The 22,658-nt window shown below is 46.6% G+C and overlaps 1 protein-coding gene across 1 annotated transcript in view; it reads right to left on the reverse strand.

The window, feature by feature from the left end:
- LOC106591008 (calsyntenin-2) overlaps positions 1-22,658 on the reverse strand; it is a 535,394-nt gene that overhangs the window by 157,014 nt on the left and 355,722 nt on the right. The window contains exon 5 of the mRNA XM_045703938.1: positions 18,287-18,436. Within this exon, the coding sequence (XP_045559894.1) occupies positions 18,287-18,436 (150 nt within the window). The remainder of the gene's footprint in view (positions 1-18,286; positions 18,437-22,658) is intronic.

A 22,658-nucleotide genomic window follows, 5' to 3' on the forward strand; every position in this document is an offset into this window, starting at 1 on the left:
GTAATACACTACCTCAAATAGTGTCACCAGAAAAAGACCCTCGATATTTATTGGAAAGGAGCATCAAGCTCATCAATGTGCACCTTCACCACCCTGTGAAGTTCCTCATAACTTATTTAATATGTAGTCTAATAAACTGCATGGTTTCCCAAGTCGTAGTGGGAGGAACACACACCATATCATCGCATGACTCCTAGTTTACTTTGATATCAAGGTTATTATATCAATATTGCCCATAACGGTGTGTGTGTGTGTGTGTGTAGGAATGTGGACAGTGTGTTTGAGTATGCCAGGCACCATAATTATTGTAAGTCTCCTCAACCTAGTCCTTCCATCAGCCCAAGAACATTTTCATTTTAAAGAGCGCTCTCTCCCTCTTCACCCTGTCCTCTCTCCCTCTTTACCCTGTCCTCTCTCCCTCTTTACCCTGTCCTCTCTCCCTCTTTACCCTGTCCTCTCTCCCTCTTTACCCTGTCCTCTCTCCCTCTTTACCCTGTCCTCTCTCCCTCTTTACCCTGTCCTCTCTCCCTCTTTACCCTGTCCTCTCTCCCTCTTTACCCTGTCCTCTCTAGCTCTTAACCCTGTCCTCTCTAGCTCCTAACCCTGTCCTCTCTCCCTCTTTACCCTGTCCTCTCTCCCTCTTTACCCTGTCCTCTCTAGCTCCTAACCCTGTCCTCTCTCCCTCTTTACCCTGTCCTCTCTCCCTCTTTACCCTGTCCTCTCTCCCTCTTAACCCTGTCCTCTCTCCCTCTTTACCCTGTCCTCTCTCCCTCTTTACCCTGTCCTCTCTCCCTCTTTACCCTGTCCTCTCTCCCTCTTTACCCTGTCCTCTCTCCCTCTTTACCCTGTCCTCTCTCCCTCTTTACCCTGTCCTCTCTCCCTCTTTACCCTGTCCTCTCTAGCTCTTTACCCTGTCCTCTCTAGCTCTTACCCTGTCCTCTCTCCCTCTTTACCCTGTCCTCTCTAGCTCTTTACCCTGTCCTCTCTCCCTCTTTACCCTGTCCTCTCTCCCTCTTTACCCTGTCCTCTCTCCCTCTTTACCCTGTCCTCTCTCCCTCTTTACCCTGTCCTCTCTCCCTCTTTACCCTGTCCTCTCTCCCTCTTTACCCTGTCCTCTCTAGCTCCTAACCCTGTCCTCTCTCCCTCTACCCTGTCCTCTCTCCCTCTTTACCCTGTCCTCTCTCCCTCTTTACCCTGTCCTCTCTAGCTCTTACCCTGTCCTCTCTCCCTCTTTACCCTGTCCTCTCTCCCTCTTTACCCTGTCCTCTCTCCCTCTTTACCCTGTCCTCTCTAGCTCTTACCCTGTCCTCTCTCCCTCTTTACCCTGTCCTCTCTCCCTCTTTACCCTGTCCTCTCTCCCTCTTTACCCTGTCCTCTCTCCCTCTTTACCCTGTCCTCTCTCCCTCTTTACCCTGTCCTCTCTCCCTCTTTACCCTGTCCTCTCTCCCTCTTTACCCTGTCCTCTCTCCCTCTTTACCCTGTCCTCTCTAGCTCTTTACCCTGTCCTCTCTAGCTCTTTACCCTGTCCTCTCTCCCTCTTTACCCTGTCCTCTCTCCCTCTTTACCCTGTCCTCTCTCCCTCTTTACCCTGTCCTCTCTAGCTCTTTACCCTGTCCTCTCTCCCTCTTTACCCTGTCCTCTCTCCCTCTTTACCCTGTCCTCTCTAGCTCTTAACCCTGTCCTCTCTAGCTCTTTACCCTGACCTCTCTCCCTCTTTACCCTGTCCTCTCTCCCTCTCTACCCTGTCCTCTCTCCCTCTTTACCCTGTCCTCTCTCCCTCTTTACCCTGTCCTCTCTCCCTCTTTACCCTGTCCTCTCTCCCTCTTTACGCGGTCCTCTCTAGCTCTTTACCCTGTCCTCTCTCCCTCTTTACCCTGTCCTCTCTCCCTCTTACCCTGTCCTCTCTAGCTCTTTACCCTGTCCTCTCTCCCTCTTTACCCTGTCCTCTCTCCCTCTTTACCCTGTCCTCTCTCCCTCTTTACCCTGTCCTCTCTCCCTCTTTACCCTGTCCTCTCTCCCTCTTTACCCTGTCCTCTCTCCCTCTTTACCCTGTCCTCTCTCCCTCTTTACCCTGTCCTCTCTAGCTCCTAACCCTGTCCTCTCTCGCTCTTTACCCTGTCCTCTCTCCCTCTTTACCCTGTCCTCTCTCCCTCTTTACCCTGTCCTCTCTCCCTCTTTACCCTGTCCTCTCTCCCTCTTTACCCTGTCCTCTCTCCCTCTTTACCCTGTCCTCTCTCCCTCTTTACCCTGTCCTCTCTCCCTCTTTACCCTGTCCTCTCTAGCTCTTAACCCTGTCCTCTCTCCCTCTACCCTGTCCTCTCTCCCTCTTTACCCTGTCCTCTCTCCCTCTTTACCCTGTCCTCTCTCCCTCTTTACCCTGTCCTCTCTCCCTCTTTACCCTGTCCTCTCTCCCTCTTTACCCTGTCCTCTCTAGCTCTTACCCTGTCCTCTCTCCCTTTTTACCCTGTCCTCTCTAGCTCTTTACCCTGTCCTCTCTCCCTCTTTACCCTGTCCTCTCTCCCTCTTTACCCTGTCCTCTCTCCCTCTTTACCCTGTCCTCTCTAGCTCTTTACCCTGTCCTCTCTCCCTCTTTACCCTGTCCTCTCTCCCTCTTTACCCTGTCCTCTCTCCCTCTTTACCCTGTCCTCTCTCCCTCTTTACCCTGTCCTCTCTAGCTCTTTACCCTGTCCTCTCTCCCTCTTTACCCTGTCCTCTCTCCCTCTTTACCCTGTCCTCTCTCCCTCTTTACCCTGTCCTCTCTCCCTCTTTACCCTGTCCTCTCTCCCTCTTTACCCTGTCCTCTCTAGCTCCTAACCCTGTCCTCTCTCCCTCTACCCTGTCCTCTCTCCCTCTTTACCCTGTCCTCTCTCCCTCTTTACCCTGTCCTCTCTCCCTCTTTACCCTGTCCTCTCTCCCTCTTTACCCTGTCCTCTCTCCCTCTTTACCCTGTCCTCTAGCTCTTTTCTCTCATTTTTACCCCTCTACCTCCATCCACTCAGCTCCCATTCGTATTTCTATTTTAGAGAGCACTTTCCTTCTCTCCATCTCCTCCTTCATACCCCTCTTCCTCCCTCGCTCTCTCTCTCTCTCCATCTCATACTTCATACCTCTCTGCCTCCCTTGCTCTCTCGCTGCCTTTAAGCCTCCATGTTGAAGCTTTCCTGTCACTGGTGATGTTCTTTTAAAAAGTGTCCTCTTTTTGTTCTTTAGTGGAGGAATTGCTCTTAGCATTGGCTGCATGACAAAAAGCTATCAATGGGAAACTTGTTGCTACAGGAGAGTTGGGCCCTGGAATCCAAACCAAGTAAAATACAGAAGTAAAAAGAGACATAATGTTTTAGCCCTCAAAACACTGAGTGAAACCTTCAGAGACAATGAGCTTCTCTTCAGTAAAACATGAACACCTGATTCACCGATTCAATTCTTTACATCCTGTACTTTCTTTGTTGATACCACTTGAGTCATAAGAGCTTAACATTATAAAGGTATTGATCAGGTTCTGGTATGCTTAGATCTTATTGTTCAAACCATCTCTTAAAAGTTTAAGTAAAAAGCTGTACTATGACAAAATAGTGTCTTGCTACAGAACCCTCCCTTGTTTGCAAATTACAAGCACAGGTCACGTTGGGGTCATACAGTATGCTAACAGAATGTGTAATTTAACCTATTAAACACAAAAACTAATGTTTCAAGTGTGAATTAGGCAGGTCCGATACTGAAAAAGAAAAGGAAGTTATTGCCTACTTCACTAATATTTTATTTTTGCTAAAGAAAAGTACTTCCAATAGTTAGTGACACCTCTACATGGCAGACAAGTCATTCAGTACTAAAAACACTACTTTAGTAGTGTTTTTAGTTCAGCTACCACCAAGATGCTTCAAAAAATACATAAATGACTTGTTGAACTAGATGTAGTTCACTAGTCCCCAACATTGGTAATTATCCTCTATCAGTCTCACCTTGGAGCACCACTTCACCAAAAACTCCAATCTACACTCGGAACAAACTCCAATCTACACTGGGGGTGAAATTCTGGGAATGTAATCACTCTCAGAGGTGTGTGTGTGTGTGTCAAAGAGAAAGTGTGTATGTGTGTGCGTGAGTGTGTGCATGTGATTGCTGGTGTGTATGTGTGCCCCTGTGGATCTTATCTAGACTTCTTTACATTACCTCCCTGTTTTTCAAAAGCCCTTCTTCACCTTGACAGAAAGAGGTGAACCTATACCACTGTTCCCCTTTCTCATCCATCATTTCTCAATCAGTCCGTCTCTGAGACAGGCTAGAGGGCTAATCTCCAGCCCGCCTAGCTACTTACTAGACTCCATGATCACTAGGCTACGCATGCCTCTCCCTAATGTCAATATGCCTTGTCCATTGCTGTTTTGGATAGTGATTATTGTCTTATTTCACTGTAGAGTCTCCAGCCCTGCTCAATATGCCTTAGCTAACCCTTTTGTTCCACCTCCCACACATGCGGTGATCTCACCTGGTTTAAATGGTCTCTAGAGACAATACCTTTCTCATCGTCACTCAATGCCTAGGTTTACCTCCACTGTATTCACATCCTACCATACCCTTGTCTGTACATTATGCCTTGATTCTATACTTCCGTACCCAGAAACCTGCTCCTTTTACTCTCTGTTCCGAACGCTCTAGACGACTAGTTCTTATAGACTTTAGCCGTACCCTTATCCTATTCCTCCTCTGTCCCTCTGGTGATGTAGAGGTTAATCCAGGCCCTGCAGTGCCTAGCTCCACTCCCATTCCCCAGGCACACTCATTTGTTGACTTCTATAACTGTAAAAGCCTTGGTTTCATGCATGTTAACATCAGTAGCCTCCTCCCTAAGCTTGTTTTATTCACTGCTTTAGCACACTCTGCCAACACGGATGTCCTAGCCATGTCTGAATCCTGGATTAGGAAGGCCACCAAAAACCCTGAAATATACATCCCTAACTATAACATTTTCCGACAAGATAGAACTGCCAAAGGGGGCGGAGTTGCAATCTACTGCAGAGATAGCCAAGAGAGTCCTGTCATACTATCCAGGTCTGTGCCCAAACAATTTGAGCTTCTACTTTTAAAATGTCACCTTTCCAGAAACAAGTCTTTCACCGTTGCAGCTTGCTATAGACCACCTTCTGCCCCCAGCTGTGCCCTGGACACCATATGTGAATTGATTGCCCCTCATCTACCTTCAGAGCTCGTGCTGCTAGGTGACCTAAACTGAAACATGCTTAACACCCCGGCTGTCCTACAATTTAAGCTGGATGCCCTCAATCTCACACAAATTATCAATGAACCTACCAGGTACAACACCAAATCCGTAAACACGGGCACCCTCATAGATATCATCCTGACCAACCTGCCCTCCAAATACACCTCTGCTGTCTTCAACCAGGATCTCAGCGATCACTGCCTCATTGCCTGCGTCCGTAATGGGTCTGCGGTCAAACGACCACCCCTCATCACTGTCAAACGCTCCCTAAAACACTTCAGTGAGTAGGCCTTTCTAATCGACCTGGCCCGGGTATCCTGGAAGGATATTGACCTCATTCCATCAGTAGAGGATGCCTGGTTATTCTTTAAAAGTGCTTTCCTCACCATGGCAGTAATAGTAATTCTCAAATGTTCAGAACAGGAGTTAAGAAAAGCAGTACTCACACATAACTATTTCACGTTTCTAAATGATTTCTTTATTCAGACGAAGGGTACTGCTATGGGATCCCCCATGGCTCCTAACTATGCTAATTTGTATGTGGGTTACATGGAGAAACAGTCTATTTTCAATCCTCAAAAATGTTTTCTTGCCTTACATCATTATTTGGAAACGGTATATTGATGATATTTTTGTTCTATGAAGGGGTGATGCAAAACAGCTCCAGGCATTCCATGCTTTTCTTAACTCCTGTTCTGAACATTTGAGAATTACTATGCAATCTGATACACGTCAAATCAGTTTTCTTGATCTTCTGATCTTGTGTGAAAATAATGTTCTATACACTGATCTTTATAGGAAACCTACTGATCGTAACAGTTTGTTGAGGGCTGACAGTTGTCGCCCACTTCCCTTGAAAAACAGTTTGCCCTACAGCCAAAACCCAGTTGCGGCCCACTTTTTGGAAGCAAACCACTCGATTTCGTCTCTGCGTTCTATTGCAATCGAACATGTCACCCTCCCTAGGAGAGGGGGTGACCTTGATAATTTATTGTTAAAACGAGAGGCTGCCTGGATCTTTAACTTAAAGACCCTTGCACCCTTCGGTCTCAACATAGACTTTGATCTTAAGCCATTCTTGAGATTATTGTGACTTTGCCATTGTAATTGTTTGTAAGCTTGTGTAGTCTAAAATGAATCTATGATCGTATGCTATCCATTTGTTTTTTTGTATGCTGTTCTTTGTATGCCATTTTTATATTTGAGAATTAACCAATGATATTAGGCCACACTTGGCCATGATTACAGACACCTGTGTGTCTTTTGACACTATATAAACGAGTCATCTCACAGTGTTTGTGATGATACCCTGATGAAGACAGCTTGGCTGTCGAAACGTTGGATATTACATTTTTGCATCTGAGCTCCTAGAGCTCCTACTCCGCTAGCCAGCACCTCGCCTTAATAGGTGTGCGTTTCTTTCTCTTCTAGAGTCTCTATGGGGGTGCCACAGGGTTCAATTCTCGGGCTGACTCTCTTCTCTGTATACATCAATGATGTGCTGCTGGTGATTCTCTGATCCACCTCTATGCAGACGAAACCATTCTGTATACTTCTGGCCCTTCTTTGGACACTGTGTTAACTTGTTATGGATAGGGGGCAGTATTTTCACGGCCGGATAAAAAACGTACCCGATTTAATCTGATTATTACTCCTGCCCAGAAACTAGAATATGCATATAATTATTAGCTTTGGATAGAAAACACTCCAAAGTTTCTAAAACTGTTTGAATGGTGTCTGTGAGTATAACAGAACTCATTTGGCAGGCCAAAACCTGAGAAGATTCCAAACAGGAAGCGCCCTCTCTGACTATTTCTTGGCCTTCTTGATCATCTCTATCCAAAACAGGGGATCTCTGCTGTAACGTGACATTTTCTAACGCTCCCATAGGCTCTCAGAAGGCGCCAGAACGTTTAATGATGACTTTGCAGGCCATGGCTGAAAAACAGTAGCGCATTTGGTAAGTGGTCGATCTGAGAACAATGAGACGGCCCGCGCGTGCACTAGACGACTCCATGTTTTTATTTTCAGTCTTTGAATGAAAACAGGGTTTCCCGGTCGGAATATTATCGCTTTTTTTACGAGAAAAATCACATAAAAATTGATTTTAAACATCGTTTGACATGCTTCGAAGTACAGTAATGGAATATTATGACATTTTTTGTCACGAAACGCGCCGGGCAAGTCACCCTTCTTTACCCTTCGGATAGTGTCTTGAACGCACAACAAAACGCCGCTATTTGGATATAACTATGGATTATTTGGAACCAAACCAACATTTGTAATTGAAGTAGAAGTCCTGGGAGTGCATTCTGACAAAGAACAGCAAAGGTAATCCAATTGTTCTTATAGTAAATCTGAGTTTGGTGAGTACCAAACTTGGTGGGTGTCAAAATAGCTAGCCATGATGGCCGGGCTATCTACTCAGAATATTGCAAAATGTGCTTTCACTGAAAAGCTATTTTAAAATCGGACACCGCGATTGCATAAAGGAGTTCTGTATCTATAATTCTTAAAATAATTGTTATGTTTTTTGTGAACGTTTATCGTGAGTAATTTAGTAAATTCACCGGAAGTGTTCGGTGGGAATGCTAGTTCTGAACGTCACATGTTAATTTAAAAAGCTGGTTTTTGATATAAATATGAACTTGATTGAACAAAACATGCATGTATTGTATAACATAATGTCCTAGGAGTGGCATATGATGAAGATCATCAAAGGTTAGTGCTGCATTTAGCTGTGGTTTTGTTTTTTGTGACATTATATGCTAGCTTGAAAAATGGGTGTCTGATTATTTCTGGCTGGATACTCTGCTGACATAATCTAATGTTTTGCTTTCACTGTAAAGCCTTTTTGAAATCGGACAGTGTGGTTAGATAAAGGAGAGTCTTGTCTCTAAAATGGTGTAAAATAGTCATGTTTGAAAAATGGAAGTTTTCGGATTTTCGAGGAATTTGTATTTCGCGCCACGCCCACCATTGGATATTGGAGCAGGTGTTCCGCTAGCGGAACGTCTAGATGTAAGAGGTTTTAACTAACCTCCAGACAAGCTTCAATGTCATACAACTCTCCTTCCGTGGCCGCCAACTGCTCTTAAATGCAAGTAAAACTAAATGCATGCTCTTCAACCGATCGCTGCCCGCACCTGCCCGCCAGTCCAGCATCACTACTCTGGACGGTTCTGACTTAGAATATGTGGACAACTACAAACACCTAGGTGTCTGATTAGATTGTAAACTCTCCTTCCAGACTGACATTAAGCAACTCCAACTCAAAATTAAATCTAGAATCGGCTTCCTATTTCGCAACAAAGCATCCTTCACTCATGCTGCCAAACATACCCTCATAAAACTGACTATCCTGCCGATCCTTGACTTCGGCGATGTCATTTACAAAATAACCTCCAACACTCTACTCAGCAAGTTGGATGCAGTCTATCACAGTGCCATCCGTTTTGTCACCAAAGCCCCATATACTACCCACCACTGCGACCTGTATGCTCTCGTTGGCTGGCCCTTGCTTCATATTCGTAGCCAAACCCACTGGCTCCAGGTCATCTATACGTCTTTGCTAGGTAAAGCCCCGCTTTATCTCAGCTCACTGGTCACCATAGCAGCACCCACCCGTAGCACGCGCTCCAGCAGGTATATTTCACTGGTCAACCCCAAAGCCAATTTCTCCTTTGGCCGCCTTTCCTTCCAGTTCTCTGCTGCCAATGACTGGAACGAATTGCAAAAATCTCTGAAGCTGGAGACTGAAATAAGCACCAGCTGTCAGAGCAGCTCACAGATCACTGCACCTGTACATAGCCCATCTGTAAATAGCCCATCCAACTACCTCATCCCCATACAGTTTTTTTGTTGTTGCTCCTTTACACCCCAGTATCTCTACTTACACATTCATTTTCTGCACATCTATCACTCCAGTGTTTAATTGTTCAATTGTAATTATTTTGCCACTATGGCCTATTTAATGCCTTTCCTCCCTTATCTTACCTCATTTGCACACACTGTATATAGACTTTTCTCTTGTGTTATTGACTGAATGTTTGTTTATTCCATGTGTAACTCTGTGTTGTTGTTTGTGTTGCACTGCTTTGCTTTATCTTGGCCAGGTTGCAGTTGTAAATGAGAACTTGTTCTCAACTAGCCTACCTGGTTAAATAAAGGTGAAATAAAATAAAAAATAACAGATCTAACAGACAGCCCTTGTCTTCCTTCAGTGTGTCCTCACACTACTAGAGGATAGAGAGAGTTGAATTGAGAGGAGAGTTGATAAGAGGCCAGAGAGTGTGTGGTGTCTGGGAGAACTACATAGCCTTATCAGACCTCTTAATCAGAGAGAGAGAGAGACAGAGAGCGTGGCCGTAACTACATATGAGGACACCGAGGACACCGACACCTCTCTCATTTTTTTTATATACAGTACCAGTCAAAAGTTTGGACACACCTACTCATTCAAGGGTTTTTCTTTATTTTAACTATTTTCTACATTGTAGAATATTGGTGAAGACATGAAAAGTATGAAATAACATATGGAATCATGTAGTAACCAAAAAAGTGTTAAACAAATCAAAATATATTTTACATTTGAGATTCTTCAAAGTAGCCACCCTTTGCCTTGATGACAGCTTTTCACACTGGCATTGTGAAAAGCTGGCATTCTCTCGACCAGCTTCACCTGGAATGCTTTTCAAACAGTCTTGAAGGAGTTCCCACATATGCTGAGCACTTGCTGGCTGCTTCACTCCAACTCATCCCAAACCATCTCAATTAGCTTGAGGTCGGGTCATCTGATGCAGCACTCCATCACTCTCCTCAGTCAAATAGCCCTTACACAGCCTGGAGGTGTGTTTCTGGTCATTGTCCTGTTGAAAAACAAATAATAGTCCAACTAAGTGCAAACCAGATGGGATGGCTAATCTCTGCAGAATGCTGTGGCAGCCCTGCTGGTTAAGTGTGCCTTGAATTCTAAATAAATCACAGACATCACCAGCCCCACACCATCACACCTCCTCCTCCATGTTTCACGGTGGGAACCACACAGGCGGAGATCATCCATTCACCTACTCTGCGTCTCACAAAGACACGGCGGTTGGAACAAAAAAATGCGCATTTGGACTCATCAGACCAAAGGACAGATTTCCACCAGTCTAATGTCCATTGCTCATGTTTCTTGGCCCAAGCAAGTCTCTTCTTATTATTGGTGTCCTTTAGTAGTGGTTTCTTTGCAGCAATTCGACCATGAAGGCCTGATTCATGCAGTCTCCTCTGAACAATCGATGTTGAGATGTGTCTGTTACTTGAACTCTTGGAAGCATTTATTTGGGCTTAAATATATTTTGATTTGTTTAATTTTTAGTTTACCACATTATTCCTTGTGTGTTATTTCATTGTTTTGACATCTTCACAAATTTTCTAGAATGTAGAAAATTGTAAAAATAAAGAAAAACCCTTGAATGAGTAGGTGTGTCCAAACTTTTGACTATACTGTATATATGTACAGCATTTTGTACACAATATAGAATATCAGTTACGGGTCAACATCTAAGTATTGCTCCCAGCATTGATGAAACCCCCGAACGCTTACATTCTTGATGTGACTGAGTTCTAATCGCGTCTGCCTCTCTGAACGAATGGAATCATGAACAGTGGCTTGTTTGTTATGTTCGCCTGCGTCCCCGGGATTTGCCTTTTTAGCAGTACATTCACCACTTTCTCAGGGCCTGAGATGTGAGACAAACTACCCCAGCTCGCAGTGGGCTCAAGTAAACAACTTGAGATGCTGATGACAGTGTGTTTGTGAGATTCCGGACAAAAGTTAATTCTAAAACCGTCCCACGATTCCTGCCATGGATACAGACGTCCCCCAAACAAACAAAAACCGACTCTCTGAGAATGTGTGCACGGATGGTAAGTAGTCGCTTATAGATATGTCAGTGGCTAGCTGACGGTAAATCAAATCAAAGTTTATTGGTCGTGTACACAGATTTGCAGATGTTATCGCAGGTGCAGCGAAATGCTTGTGTTATCTAGCAAGCTCCAACAGTTCAGTAATATCTAGCAATACAAAACAATACACACAATACAACAAAAACACAATAAATAATAATAATACATGTGAGAACAAGCAGTATCAGAAGGACAGTCTGGAATATAAATATATAGAGAAAATCTATACTACTTTTATCAAACAAAATATATATATTTTTCAACATGCACATGACGTATTTTCCCTATAGGTCTATATTAAAATGCTATCAAAATGCAAACATACAGTTCTAAAAATGTTGTACGTTTTCATTTCGTTGAAAGATGCTACATGTCAGTGTGATCCATTATCACAGGGGTATATACTGTACCACTGTATAGCTAATAGGCTAGCTGTTTGTAGATCGACTGAGGTGAATCAACCTACAGCAGCCAAGTCATTTTTGCTTGTTTTTGCTTTTCTACAGCCCTAAAAGAGAGAGAGTGAGAGAGCGAGAGAGAGAGAGAAAGAGTGTGAGAAAGAGAAAGACAGAGACTGTGAGAGAGAGGGGGGAAAAGACAGAGAAAGAGAAAGAAAGAGAAAGAAAAAGAGAGGAAAAGAGCCAGACAAGTCACACCGCAGTGTCAGAAGAGAGGAAGGAAGGAGGAGGACAGGATAAGAAGAAGAAGAAGAGCCAAGTCATTTATTTCTTCCTTTCCTTCTTCCCCTTTTTTAAAATTAATTATCTTCCTCCTCTTATCAGGTCCAGTGCCCAAGGCCAGCCTACCAATCTGATTGGCTTTAAGAGGTTTCTGAAACAGCTTGCCAGACAATAGTTTTCCCATTCTCAGGAAGAGAAAATGCCTCTCAGACTTCCTTCTGAGCTAAGATGCTTGGTCTAGACATAACTTTGATTTCTACATTATTTCCACCCAGTTTCTTACAGTCAAAAGTTACACTGAAATACACCCAAAGCAAACATTTCAAATCCTACAATGAACAGCAATCAACCAAAATAAATATCCTATTTTACCCTTCCATGTTATTATCATTGCTGAATACATCCTTTGCAGATGGGACACAAATATGAACACCCATCACCTTGATTTATTATGCAGCACCCGTAGGGTCAGGTTTCATTCTGGGGTGAAGAGGGCAGAATCACCATGGCTGATGGGGAAGTGTGCAACAAAGCTTAGAACAAACAGCCACTACAACAAAGGATGAGGATAAACCATGGGTTATGGCTGAATATGCAGATGTGTTTTTGGTGTGTATCTGCAATATGACAATCTGCTGTCAGTGATGCCTGTGGTGTCTGGGACATCTATCAGTGGTTTACAGGGACTAGAACATGTGTCATTATGGGGACAGACAGACGGACGGACGGACGGACGGACGCATGGTAATGATGTGAAAGTTCAGATGTGCATAGACACAGAAAAATAGCTTGAACTCTATCTCACACAGTCACCTGCAGAGGACGTTCTCTTCTCTCTCACACACAAATACAGCCGTACTCACACGCACGCAGGGTCACACGGCCTATTTATGGATGATAACTAGATGTTAGTGACCCACGTTAAGCATTACTGTTTCTGTGACTGACTGGAGAGGGAGAGAGGTGGGGGGATGGAGGGATGGAGAGATGGACTAGGAGAGGAGTGAAAACAGCAGCTGTAATAGAAAACAGAAGTGGTTGTCTGGAGTGTGTGTGTGTGTGTGTGTGTGTGTGTGTGTGTGTGTGTGTGTGTGTGTGTGTGTGTGTGTGTGTGTGTGTGTGTGTGTGTGTGTGTGTGTGTGTGTGTGTGTGTGTGTGTGTGTGCTTGTTTGTGTGTGTTTTCCCGACTGCTCCAACTCAGAGAGATCTTCCAGGACAGCAAGAACGAGAGGGAGAGAGCAAGTGGAAATGAGGGGATGTTTAAAAAGTTCAGATTGTGCTTTAGGCTGGCAATACTTCCTCCTCCTCCCTCTTCACCACAATCTTTCTTTCATTCTCTCCATCTTCTTCTCTCTCTCAATCACTCTCTCTCTTCTCCTCTCTTAAGGACATGTTATTGTTCTGTTACTTTTATGCCAGGGCTCTCTGACAGATCGAACAAGGACTTTTGAGAGATGTATAACCCTTATAAATTGACAAGGGGACTACATTAACATGACATTGTTGTTGTAGTACAGTCGTGGCCAAAAGGTTTTGAGAATGATACAAATATTAATTTTCACAAAGCCTGCTGCCTCAGTTTGTATGATGGCAATTTGCATATACTCCAGAATGTTATGAAGAGTGATCAGATGAATTGCAATTAATTGCAAAGTCCCTCTTTGCCATGCAAATGAACTGAATCCCCCAAAAACATTTCCACTGCATTTCAGCCCTGCCACAAAAGGACCAGCTGACATCATGTCAGTGATCCTCTCGTTAACACAGGTGTGAGTGTTGATGAGGACAAGGCTGGAGATCCCTCTGTCATGCTGATTGAGTTCGAATAACAGACTGGAAGCTTCAGAAGGAGGGTGGTGCTTGGAATCATTGTTATTCCTCTGTCAAACATGGTTACCTGCAAGGAAACACGTGCCGTCATCATTGCTTTGCACAAAAAGGGCTTCACAGGCAAGGATATTGCTGCCAGTAAGATTGCACCTAAATAAACCATTTATTGGATCATCAAGAACTTCAAGGAGAGCGGTTCAATTGTTGTGAAGAAGGCTTTAGGGCGCCCAAGAAAGTCCAGCAAGAGCCAGGACCGTCTCCTAAAGTTGATTCAGCTGCGGGATCGGGGCACCACCAGTACAGAGCTTGCTCAGGAATGGCAGCAGGCAGGTGTGAGTGCATCTGCACGCACAGTGAGGCGAAGACTTTTGGAGGATGGCCTGGTGTCAAGAAGGGCAGCAAAGAAGCCACTTCTCTCCAGGAAAAACATCAGGGACAGACTGATATTCTGCAAAAGGTACAGGGATTGGACTGCTGAGGACTGGGGTTAAGTCATTTTCTCTGATGAATCCCTTTTCCGAATGTTTGGGGCATCCGGAAAAAAGCTTGTCCGGAGAAGACAAGGTGAGTGTCACACTCTGACCTAGGAGAGTTGTGTTTTTCTGTTTATTTAGGTCAGGGTGTGATATGGTGGAACAAGCTCCCTCACGACGCCAGGACAGCGGAGTCAATCACCACCTTCCGGAGACACCTGAAACCCCACCTCTTTAAGGAATACCTAGGATAGGATAAAGTAATCCTTCTGACCCCCCCCCTAAAAGATTTAGATGCACTATTGCAAAGTGGTTGTTCCACTGGATATCATAAGGTGAATGCACCAATTTGTAAGTCGCTCTGGATAAGAGCGTCTGCTAAATGACTTAAATGTAATGTAATGTAAATGTAATATGGGTGGGCAGTCTATGTTTTTTGTTTCTATGTTTTGTTCTGGTTTTCTAGTTCTAGGTTGAGTTTTGATGATCTCCAATTAGAGGCAGCTGGTTCGTGTTGTCTCTAATTGGAGATCATATTTAAGTTGGGGTTTGTCTATGGGGTTTTTGTGGGTAGTTGTTTTCCGTTTTGTATGTGTTACCTGACAGAACTGTTGGTGGTCGTTTTGTTGTTTTTGTTAAGTGTTTCATTAATAAAGTAAATATGAGCACTCTACACGTTGCGCCTTGGTAACCTTTAGACGACCCGCGTTACCGAACTACTCACCATGATTGGATCAAGCGGCGTGCCAAGGCAGAAATGGACACCTGGTCACATAAAGAGTGGATGGAGAGGAGAAACTGGACTTGGGGCCAGGTAATCGAGCGATATCGGAGCCTACCTGGGAAGAACGAGAGGCAGCCCCAAAACATTTTTTTGGGGGGGACACACGGGTAGTTTGGCTGGGCCAGGGGTGAGGCCTGAGTCTACTCCCCGTGCTTATTGTGGTGAGCATGTGCCTGCCTCTCGCACTCTCTCTCCAGTGCGCCTCCATAGCCCAGTACGTCCTGTGCCTGCTCCTCGCGCTCTCCCTCCAGTGCGCCTCCAGAATCCAGTACGTCCTGTGCCTGTTCTTTGTACTCTCCCTCCAGTGCGCATCCATAACCCAGTACGGCCGGTGCCTGCTTTGAGCACTCGGTCCTCAGTGCGTCTCCCCAGTCCGGTGAGACCGATTCCAGCTCCACGTACAAAGCCTCCAGTGATAATCGATGGTCCGACGCCTATAGAGATGATCCATGGCACTAAGCCTCTAGTGATGATCCATGGCCCGGAGCCTGTAGGGATGTTCCATGGCACGAAGCCTGCAGAGGTAATCCATGGCCCGGAACCTGTAGAGATAATCCTTGGCAAAAAGCCTGGAGGGATTATAAATGTTCCGGAGCCTGTAGGGATAAACCATGGCACGAAGCCTGTAGGAATAATCCATGGTAAGAAGCCTCCAGTGATGATCCATGGCGCGGAACCTGTAGAGATGATCCATGGCATGGAGCCAGCAGCAACGATCACTAGTCCGGAACCTATTATGATGCCTCCCAGTCCGGAGCCTCCAGCGACGCTTCTCCGTCCTGAGCCTCCAGCGACACTCCTCAGTCCGGAGCCTCCAGCGACGGTCTGCAGCCCAGTCTTCAGCGGCGGTCCGCAGCCCAGAGTCTTCAGCGGCGGTCCGCAGCCCAGAGTCTTCAACGGCGGTCTGCAGCCCAGAGTCTTCAATGGTGGGTGGCATTTCAGAGCCTCCGGCGATGACCCACGGCCTGATTCCTCCGGACACACAGAAGCAGGGGGATCAGTGGGCGGGGGGGGGTTCTACGCCCGGAACCAGAGCCGCCGCCAAGTATGGATGCCCACCCGGACCCTCCCCAATAGGCTCAGGTTTGCGGCCGGGAGTCCGCACCTTTGGGGGGGGGGGGGTACTGTCACGCTCTGACCTAGGAGAGTTGTGTTTTTCTGTTTATTTAGGTCAGGGTGTGATATGGGTGGGCAGTCTATGTTTTTTGTTTCTATGTTTTGTTCTGGTTTTCTAGTTCTAGGTTGAGTTTTGATGATCTCCAATTAGAGGCAGAAGGTTCGTGTTGTCTCTAATTGGAGATCATATTTAAGTTGGGGTTTGTCTATGGGGTTTTTGTGGGTAGTTGTTTTCCGTTTTGTATGTGTTACCTGACGGAACTGTTAGTGGTCGTTTTGCTGTTTTTGTTAAGTGTTTCATTAATAAAGTAAATATGAGGACTCTACACGCTGCACCTTGGTCCCCTTTAGATGACCCTTGTTACAGTGAGCGCTACCATCAGTCCTGTGTCATGCCAACAGTAAAGCATCCTGAGACCATTCATGTTGCATCCTGAGACCATTCATTCACAATTTTGCCTAAGAACACAGCCATGAATAAAGAATGGTACCAACACATCCTCCGAGAGCAACTTCTCCCAACCATCCAGGAACAGTTTGGTGATGAACAATGCCTTTTCCAGCATGATGGAGCACCTTGCCATAAGGCAAAAGTGATAACTAAGTGGCTCGGGGAACAAGCATCGATATTTTGGGTCCATGGCCAGGAAACTCCCCAGACCTTAATCCCATTGAGAATTTGTGGTCAATCCTCAATAGGCGGGTGGACAAACAAAACCCCACAAATTCTGACAAACTCCAAGCATTGATTATGCAAGAATGGGCTGCCATCAGTCAGGATGTGGCCCAGAAGTTAATTGACAGCATGCCAGGGCAGATTGCAGAGGTCTTGAAAAAGAAGGGTCAACACTGCAAATATTGACTCTTTGCATCAACTTCATGTAATTGTCAATAAAAGCCTTTGACACTTATGAAATGCTTGTAATTATACTTCAGTATTCCATAGTAACATCTGACAAAAATATCTAAAGACACCGAGGCAGCAGACTTTGTGAAAATTAGAATTTGTGTCATTCTCAAAACTTTTGGCCACAACTTTACACTGGTTCCAAAAGGGTTCTTTCGGCTGTCCCCATATGAGAACCATTTTTGGTTCCAGGTTTAACCCTTTTTAGTTCCAGGTAAACCCCTCTGTGCAAAGGGTTCTTCATGAACCCAAAAAAAGAGTTCTACCTGGAACCAAAAAAGGGTTCTTCAAAGGGTTATCTTTCGGGGACAGCCAAAGAACCCTTTTAGGTTCTAGATAGCACCTTTATTTCTAAGAGTGCAGGAGACTGGTGATACGACATGTCCTTTGATAATTCCTGACCATGACATTTTCCACCCCCCTTGTCTCTTACACCACCGTCTCCCTCTTGACACTGCCTAAAGGGATCAGTGTCCACTCACAGAGGGAAGTGAGAGGGAAGCTTCTTCCTGTAATGAAACGTTTAAAATCCTAATTTGTGAAATACAAAATGCAAACTGTTTTCAAAGAGAGGATTAACTGTGAGCCGTGGGAGAGCGGCTAATGTCACCCTGCACAACATAAGCCCTGGCCTCCCTCTGTGCTCTGTGTGTGTGTGTGTGTGTGTGTGTGTGTGTGTGTGTGTGTGTGTGTGTGTGTGTGTGTGTGTGTTCTTAGACGTTCGGATTCCTGTTTATATTTGTGAGTGGAGTCCCAATGAACGCTGTGAACACTTGTTGCTGTATTTCTGTAGCCTGACTTGTGATATTCCTGTCTTGTTATATTCCTGTTGTGATATTCCTGTCTTGTTATCTTCCTGTTGTGATATTCCTGTCTTGTGATATTCCTGTCTTGTGATATTCCTGTCTTGTTATATTGCTGTTGTGATATTCCTGTCTTGTGATATTCCTGTCTTGTGATATTCCTGTCTCGTGATGTTCCTGTTCTGATATTCTTGACTTGTGAACAGGTGTTAAGAGCTGTATCAGCTGGGTTGATTACAGCAGCTATTTGACAACCCTTTCCCAAAGGAGTGAGAAAGACACACAAAGAGAGAGAGAGAGAGAGAGAGAGAGAGAGAGAGAGAGAGAGAGAGAGAGAGAGAGAGAGAGAGAGAGAGAGAGACATGCACACCCACCCACATAAATATACTTCAAAAGACAGAGACACTGATCACTGACAGTTTTTAAGCAAACTGAATCAAAGGCATTAGGCGAGACACAGAAAGACAGTGAGACAGACCCCTATGTACAACCCCCACGGCTCAGCCCTCCTAATACTAATCACCTTGCCAGCCAGGTTTGCAGACAGGTTTAACGTCGATGTGTACCGCCACACTCTCTGTGGATCTCTTCTGTCCGCAGTCGAAGGCTGTGACCAGGACCTCATACTGTTGCTGCTTATCAAAGCTCAGCTTCTCTGTGTTCCTGATGTTACCTAAAGAGGACAGGAGAGGTCAGAGGTAAGCTTCTCTGTGTTCCTGATGTTACCTACGGAGGACAGGTCAGAGGTCAGCTTCTCTGTGTTCCTGATGTTACCTACGGAGGACAGGAGAGGTCAGAGGTCAGCTACTCTGTGTTCCTGATGTTACCTACGGAGGACAGGAGAGGTCAGAGGTCAGCTTCTCTGTGTTCCTGATGTTACCTACGGAGGACAGGAGAGGTCAGAGGTCAGCTTCTCTGTGTTCCTGATGTTACCTACGGAGGACAGGAGAGGTCAGAGGTCAGCTTCTCTGTGTTCCTGATGTTACCTACGGAGGACAGGAGAGGTCAGAGGTCAGCTTCTCTGTGTTCCTGATGTTACCTACGGAGGACAGGAGAGGTCAGAGGTCAGCTTCTCTGTGTTCCTGATGTTACCTACGGAGGCCAGGAGAGGTCAGAGGTCAGCTTCTCTGTGTTCCTGATGTTACCTACGGAGGACAGGGAATAGGTCAGAGGTCAGCTTCTCTGTGTTCCTGGTATTACCTATGGAGGACAGTAGAGGTCAGAAGTTATGGAAAGTCACAATCAATAGGCTACTGTCCATCACATGAACTGAATAAGAAATGTCACAAACATTGCTGTCACCAGGACACAGCATGTACTTGTGAGTGCGTGCACGCATGTGTGTGTGTGTCTGTGGGGGGGGGATAATACTGCATGTGTGTGTGGTGGGGGAGGGGGATAATACTGCATGTGTGTGTGTGGGGGGGAGGGGGATAATACTGCATGTGTGTGTGGGGGGAGGGGGATAATACTGCATGTGTGTGTGGGGGGGAGGGGGATAATACTGCATGTGTGTGTGGGGGGGAGGGGGATAATACTGCATGTGTGTGTGTGTGGGGGAGGGGGATAATACTGCATGTGTGTGTGGGGGAGGGGGATAATACTTCATGTGTGTAGGGGGAGGGGATAATACTTCATGTGTGTAGGGGGGAGGGGATAATACTGCATATGTGTGTGTGTGGGGGGAGGGGATAATAATGCATGTGTGTGTGTGGGGGAGGGGGATAATACTGCATGTGTGTGTGTGTGTGGGAGGGGGATAATACTGCATGTGTGTGTGTGGGGGGAGGGGGATAATACTGCATGTGTGTGTGTGGGGGAGGGGGATAATACTGCAGTGTGTGTGTGTGGGGGAGGGGATAATACTGCATGTGTGTGTGTGGGGGAGGGGGATAATACTGCATGTGTGTGTGTGTGGGGGGAGGGGGATAATACTGCATGTGTGTGTGGGGGGGGAGGGGATAATACTGCATGTGTGTGTAGGGGGGAGGGATAATACTGCATGTGTGTGTGTGGGGGAGGGGGATAATACTGCATGTGTGTGTTTGTGGGGGGGAGGGGGATAATACTGCATGTGTGTGTGTGTCTGTGGGGGGGGGGATAATACTGCATGTGTGTGTGTGGGGGAGGGGGGATAATACTGCATGTGTGTGTGTGTGGGGGGAGGGGGATAATACTGCATGTGTGTGTGGGGGGAGGGGGGATAATACTGCATGTGTGTGTGGGGGGAGGGGGATAATACTGCATGTGTGTGTGTGGGGGAGGGGGATAATACTGCATGTGTGTGTGTGGGGGGAGGGGGATAATACTGCATGTGTGTGTGTGGGGGGGAGGGGGATAATACTGCATGTGTGTGGGGGGGAGGGGGATAATACTTCATGTGTGTAGGGGGAGGGGATAATACTGCATGTGTGTGGGGGGGAGGGGATAATAATGCATGTGTGTGTGTGGGGGGAGGGGATAATAATGCATGTGTGTGTGTGTGGGGGAGGGGGATAATACTGCATGTGTGTGTGTGTGGGGAGGGGGATAATACTGCATGTGTGTGTGGGGGGGGGGAGGGGATAATACTGCATGTGTGTGTGTGGGGGAGGGGGATAATACTGCATGTGTGTGTGTGTGGGGGAGGGGGATAATACTGCATGTGTGTGTGTGGGGGGGGGGGATAATACTGCATGTGTGTGTGTGGGGGGAGGGGGATAATACTGCATGTGTGTGTGGGGGGAGGGGATAATACTGCATGTGTGTGTAGGGGGAGGGGATAATACTGCATGTGTGTGTGTGGGGGGAGGGGGATAATAATGCATGTGTGTGTTTGTGGGGGAGGGGGATAATACTGCATGTGTGTGTGTGTGGGGGAGGGGATAATACTGCATGTGTGTGTGGGGGGAGGGGGATAATACTGCATGTGTGTGTGTGGGGGAGGGGGATAATACTGCATGTGTGTGTGTGTGGGGGGAGGGGGATAATACTGCATGTGTGTGTGGGGGGAGGGGGATAATACTGCATGTGTGTGTGTGGGGGAGGGGGATAATACTGCATGTGTGTGTGTGTGGGGGGGATAATACTGCATGTGTGTGTGTGTGTGGGGAGGGGATAATACTGCATGTGTGTGTGGGGGGGGGGAGGGGGATAATACTGCATGTGTGTGTGTGTGGGGGAGGGGGGATAATACTGCATGTGTGTGTGTGGGGGAGGGGGATAATACTGCATGTGTGTGTGTGGGGGGGGGGGATAATACTGCATGTGTGTGTGTGGGGGAGGGGGGATAATACTGCATGTGTGTGTGTGTGGGGAGGGGGATAATACTGCATGTGTGTGTGGGGGAGTGGGATAATACTGCATGTGTGTGTGTGGGGGAGGGGGATAATACTGCATGTGTGTGTGGGGGGGGGAGGGGGATAATACTGCATGTGTGTGGGGGTGGGGAGGGGGATAATACTGCATGTGTGTGTGGGGGGGATAATACTGCATGTGTGTGTGTGGGGGAGGGGGATAATACTGCATGTGTGTGTGGGGGAGGGGGATAATACTGCATGTGTGTGGGGGGGAGGGGGATAATACTGCATGTGTGTGTGGGGGAGGGGGATAATACTGCATGTGTGTGTGGGGGGAGTGGGATAATACTGCATGTGTGTGTGTGGGGAGGGGGATAATACTGCATGTGTGTGGGGGGAGGGGGATAATACTGCATGTGTGTGGGGGGAGGGGGATAATACTGCATGTGTGTGGGGGGGAGGGGGATAATACTGCATGTGTGTGTGTGGGGAGGGGATAATACTGCATGTGTGTGTGGGGGGAGGGGGATAATACTGCATGTGTGTGGGGGGAGGGGGATAATACTGCATGTGTGTGGGGGGGAGGGGGATAATACTGCATGTGTGTGTGGGGGAGGGGGATAATACTGCATGTGTGTGTGGGGGGAGGGGGATAATACTGCATGTGTGTGGGGGGAGGGGGATAATACTGCATGTGTGGGGGGGGGGGGGATAATACTGCATGTGTGGTGGGGGAGGGGGATAATACTGCATGTGTGGGGGGGGAGGGGGATAATACTGCATGTGTGTGGGGGGGGGGGATAATACTGCATGTGTGTGGGGGGAGGGGGATAATACTGCATGTGTGGGGGGGGGGAGGGATAATACTGCATGTGTGTGAGGGGGAGGGGGATAATACTGCATGTGTGTGGGGGGTAGGGGGATAATACTGCATGTGTGTGGGGGGGAGGGGGATAATACTACATGTGTGTGGGGGGGAGGGGGATAATACTGCATGTGTGTGGGGGGGAGGGGGATAATACTGCATGTGTGTGGGGGGGAGGGGCATAATACTGCATGTGTGTGGGGGGGAGGGGGATAATACTGCATGTGTGTGTGTGTATTTACAGCCTTGCTTTGTATTGTCAGGGTAGACAAGTCTAGACAGCACAATGTCTAAGCGTTTAGCCTGACATTGGTAAATAGAATGTTTTCACAACCCTCAGTCTCAGTTTAGTGGTCACAGGCAGAAAGCATAGAGGGAGCTGTTGCAGTCCTAATGTGCTGCTTAATATTTGATAAGGTAGACTTCAGACTGATGAGAACAGGGCTGAATCAAACAGGGACGGAACATAGCAGGCCGTTAAGCGTGTGATGAATGTACAATGCCATTATTTGTCCTCTAATGCTTGTTTTCAGATATGTCAACGTGTAAGTTGATGTTATAATTGAAGGAGGGGGAATAGGCATCTCTGTCAGGTGGAAAGCACTCTGCATTATTGTGTGTGTGTGTGTGTGTGTGTGTGTGTGTGTGTGTGTGTGTGTGTGTGTGTGTGTGTGTGTATGTGTCTGACAGGTGAGGCGACACACAGTGAAATGTGATGAGGCTGCAGAACACTTGCGTTTTGTTTCAGGATG

This window comes from Salmo salar, chromosome ssa20 (assembly GCF_905237065.1).
Source record: "Salmo salar chromosome ssa20, Ssal_v3.1, whole genome shotgun sequence".
Classification (NCBI taxonomy): Eukaryota; Metazoa; Chordata; class Actinopteri; order Salmoniformes; family Salmonidae; genus Salmo; species Salmo salar.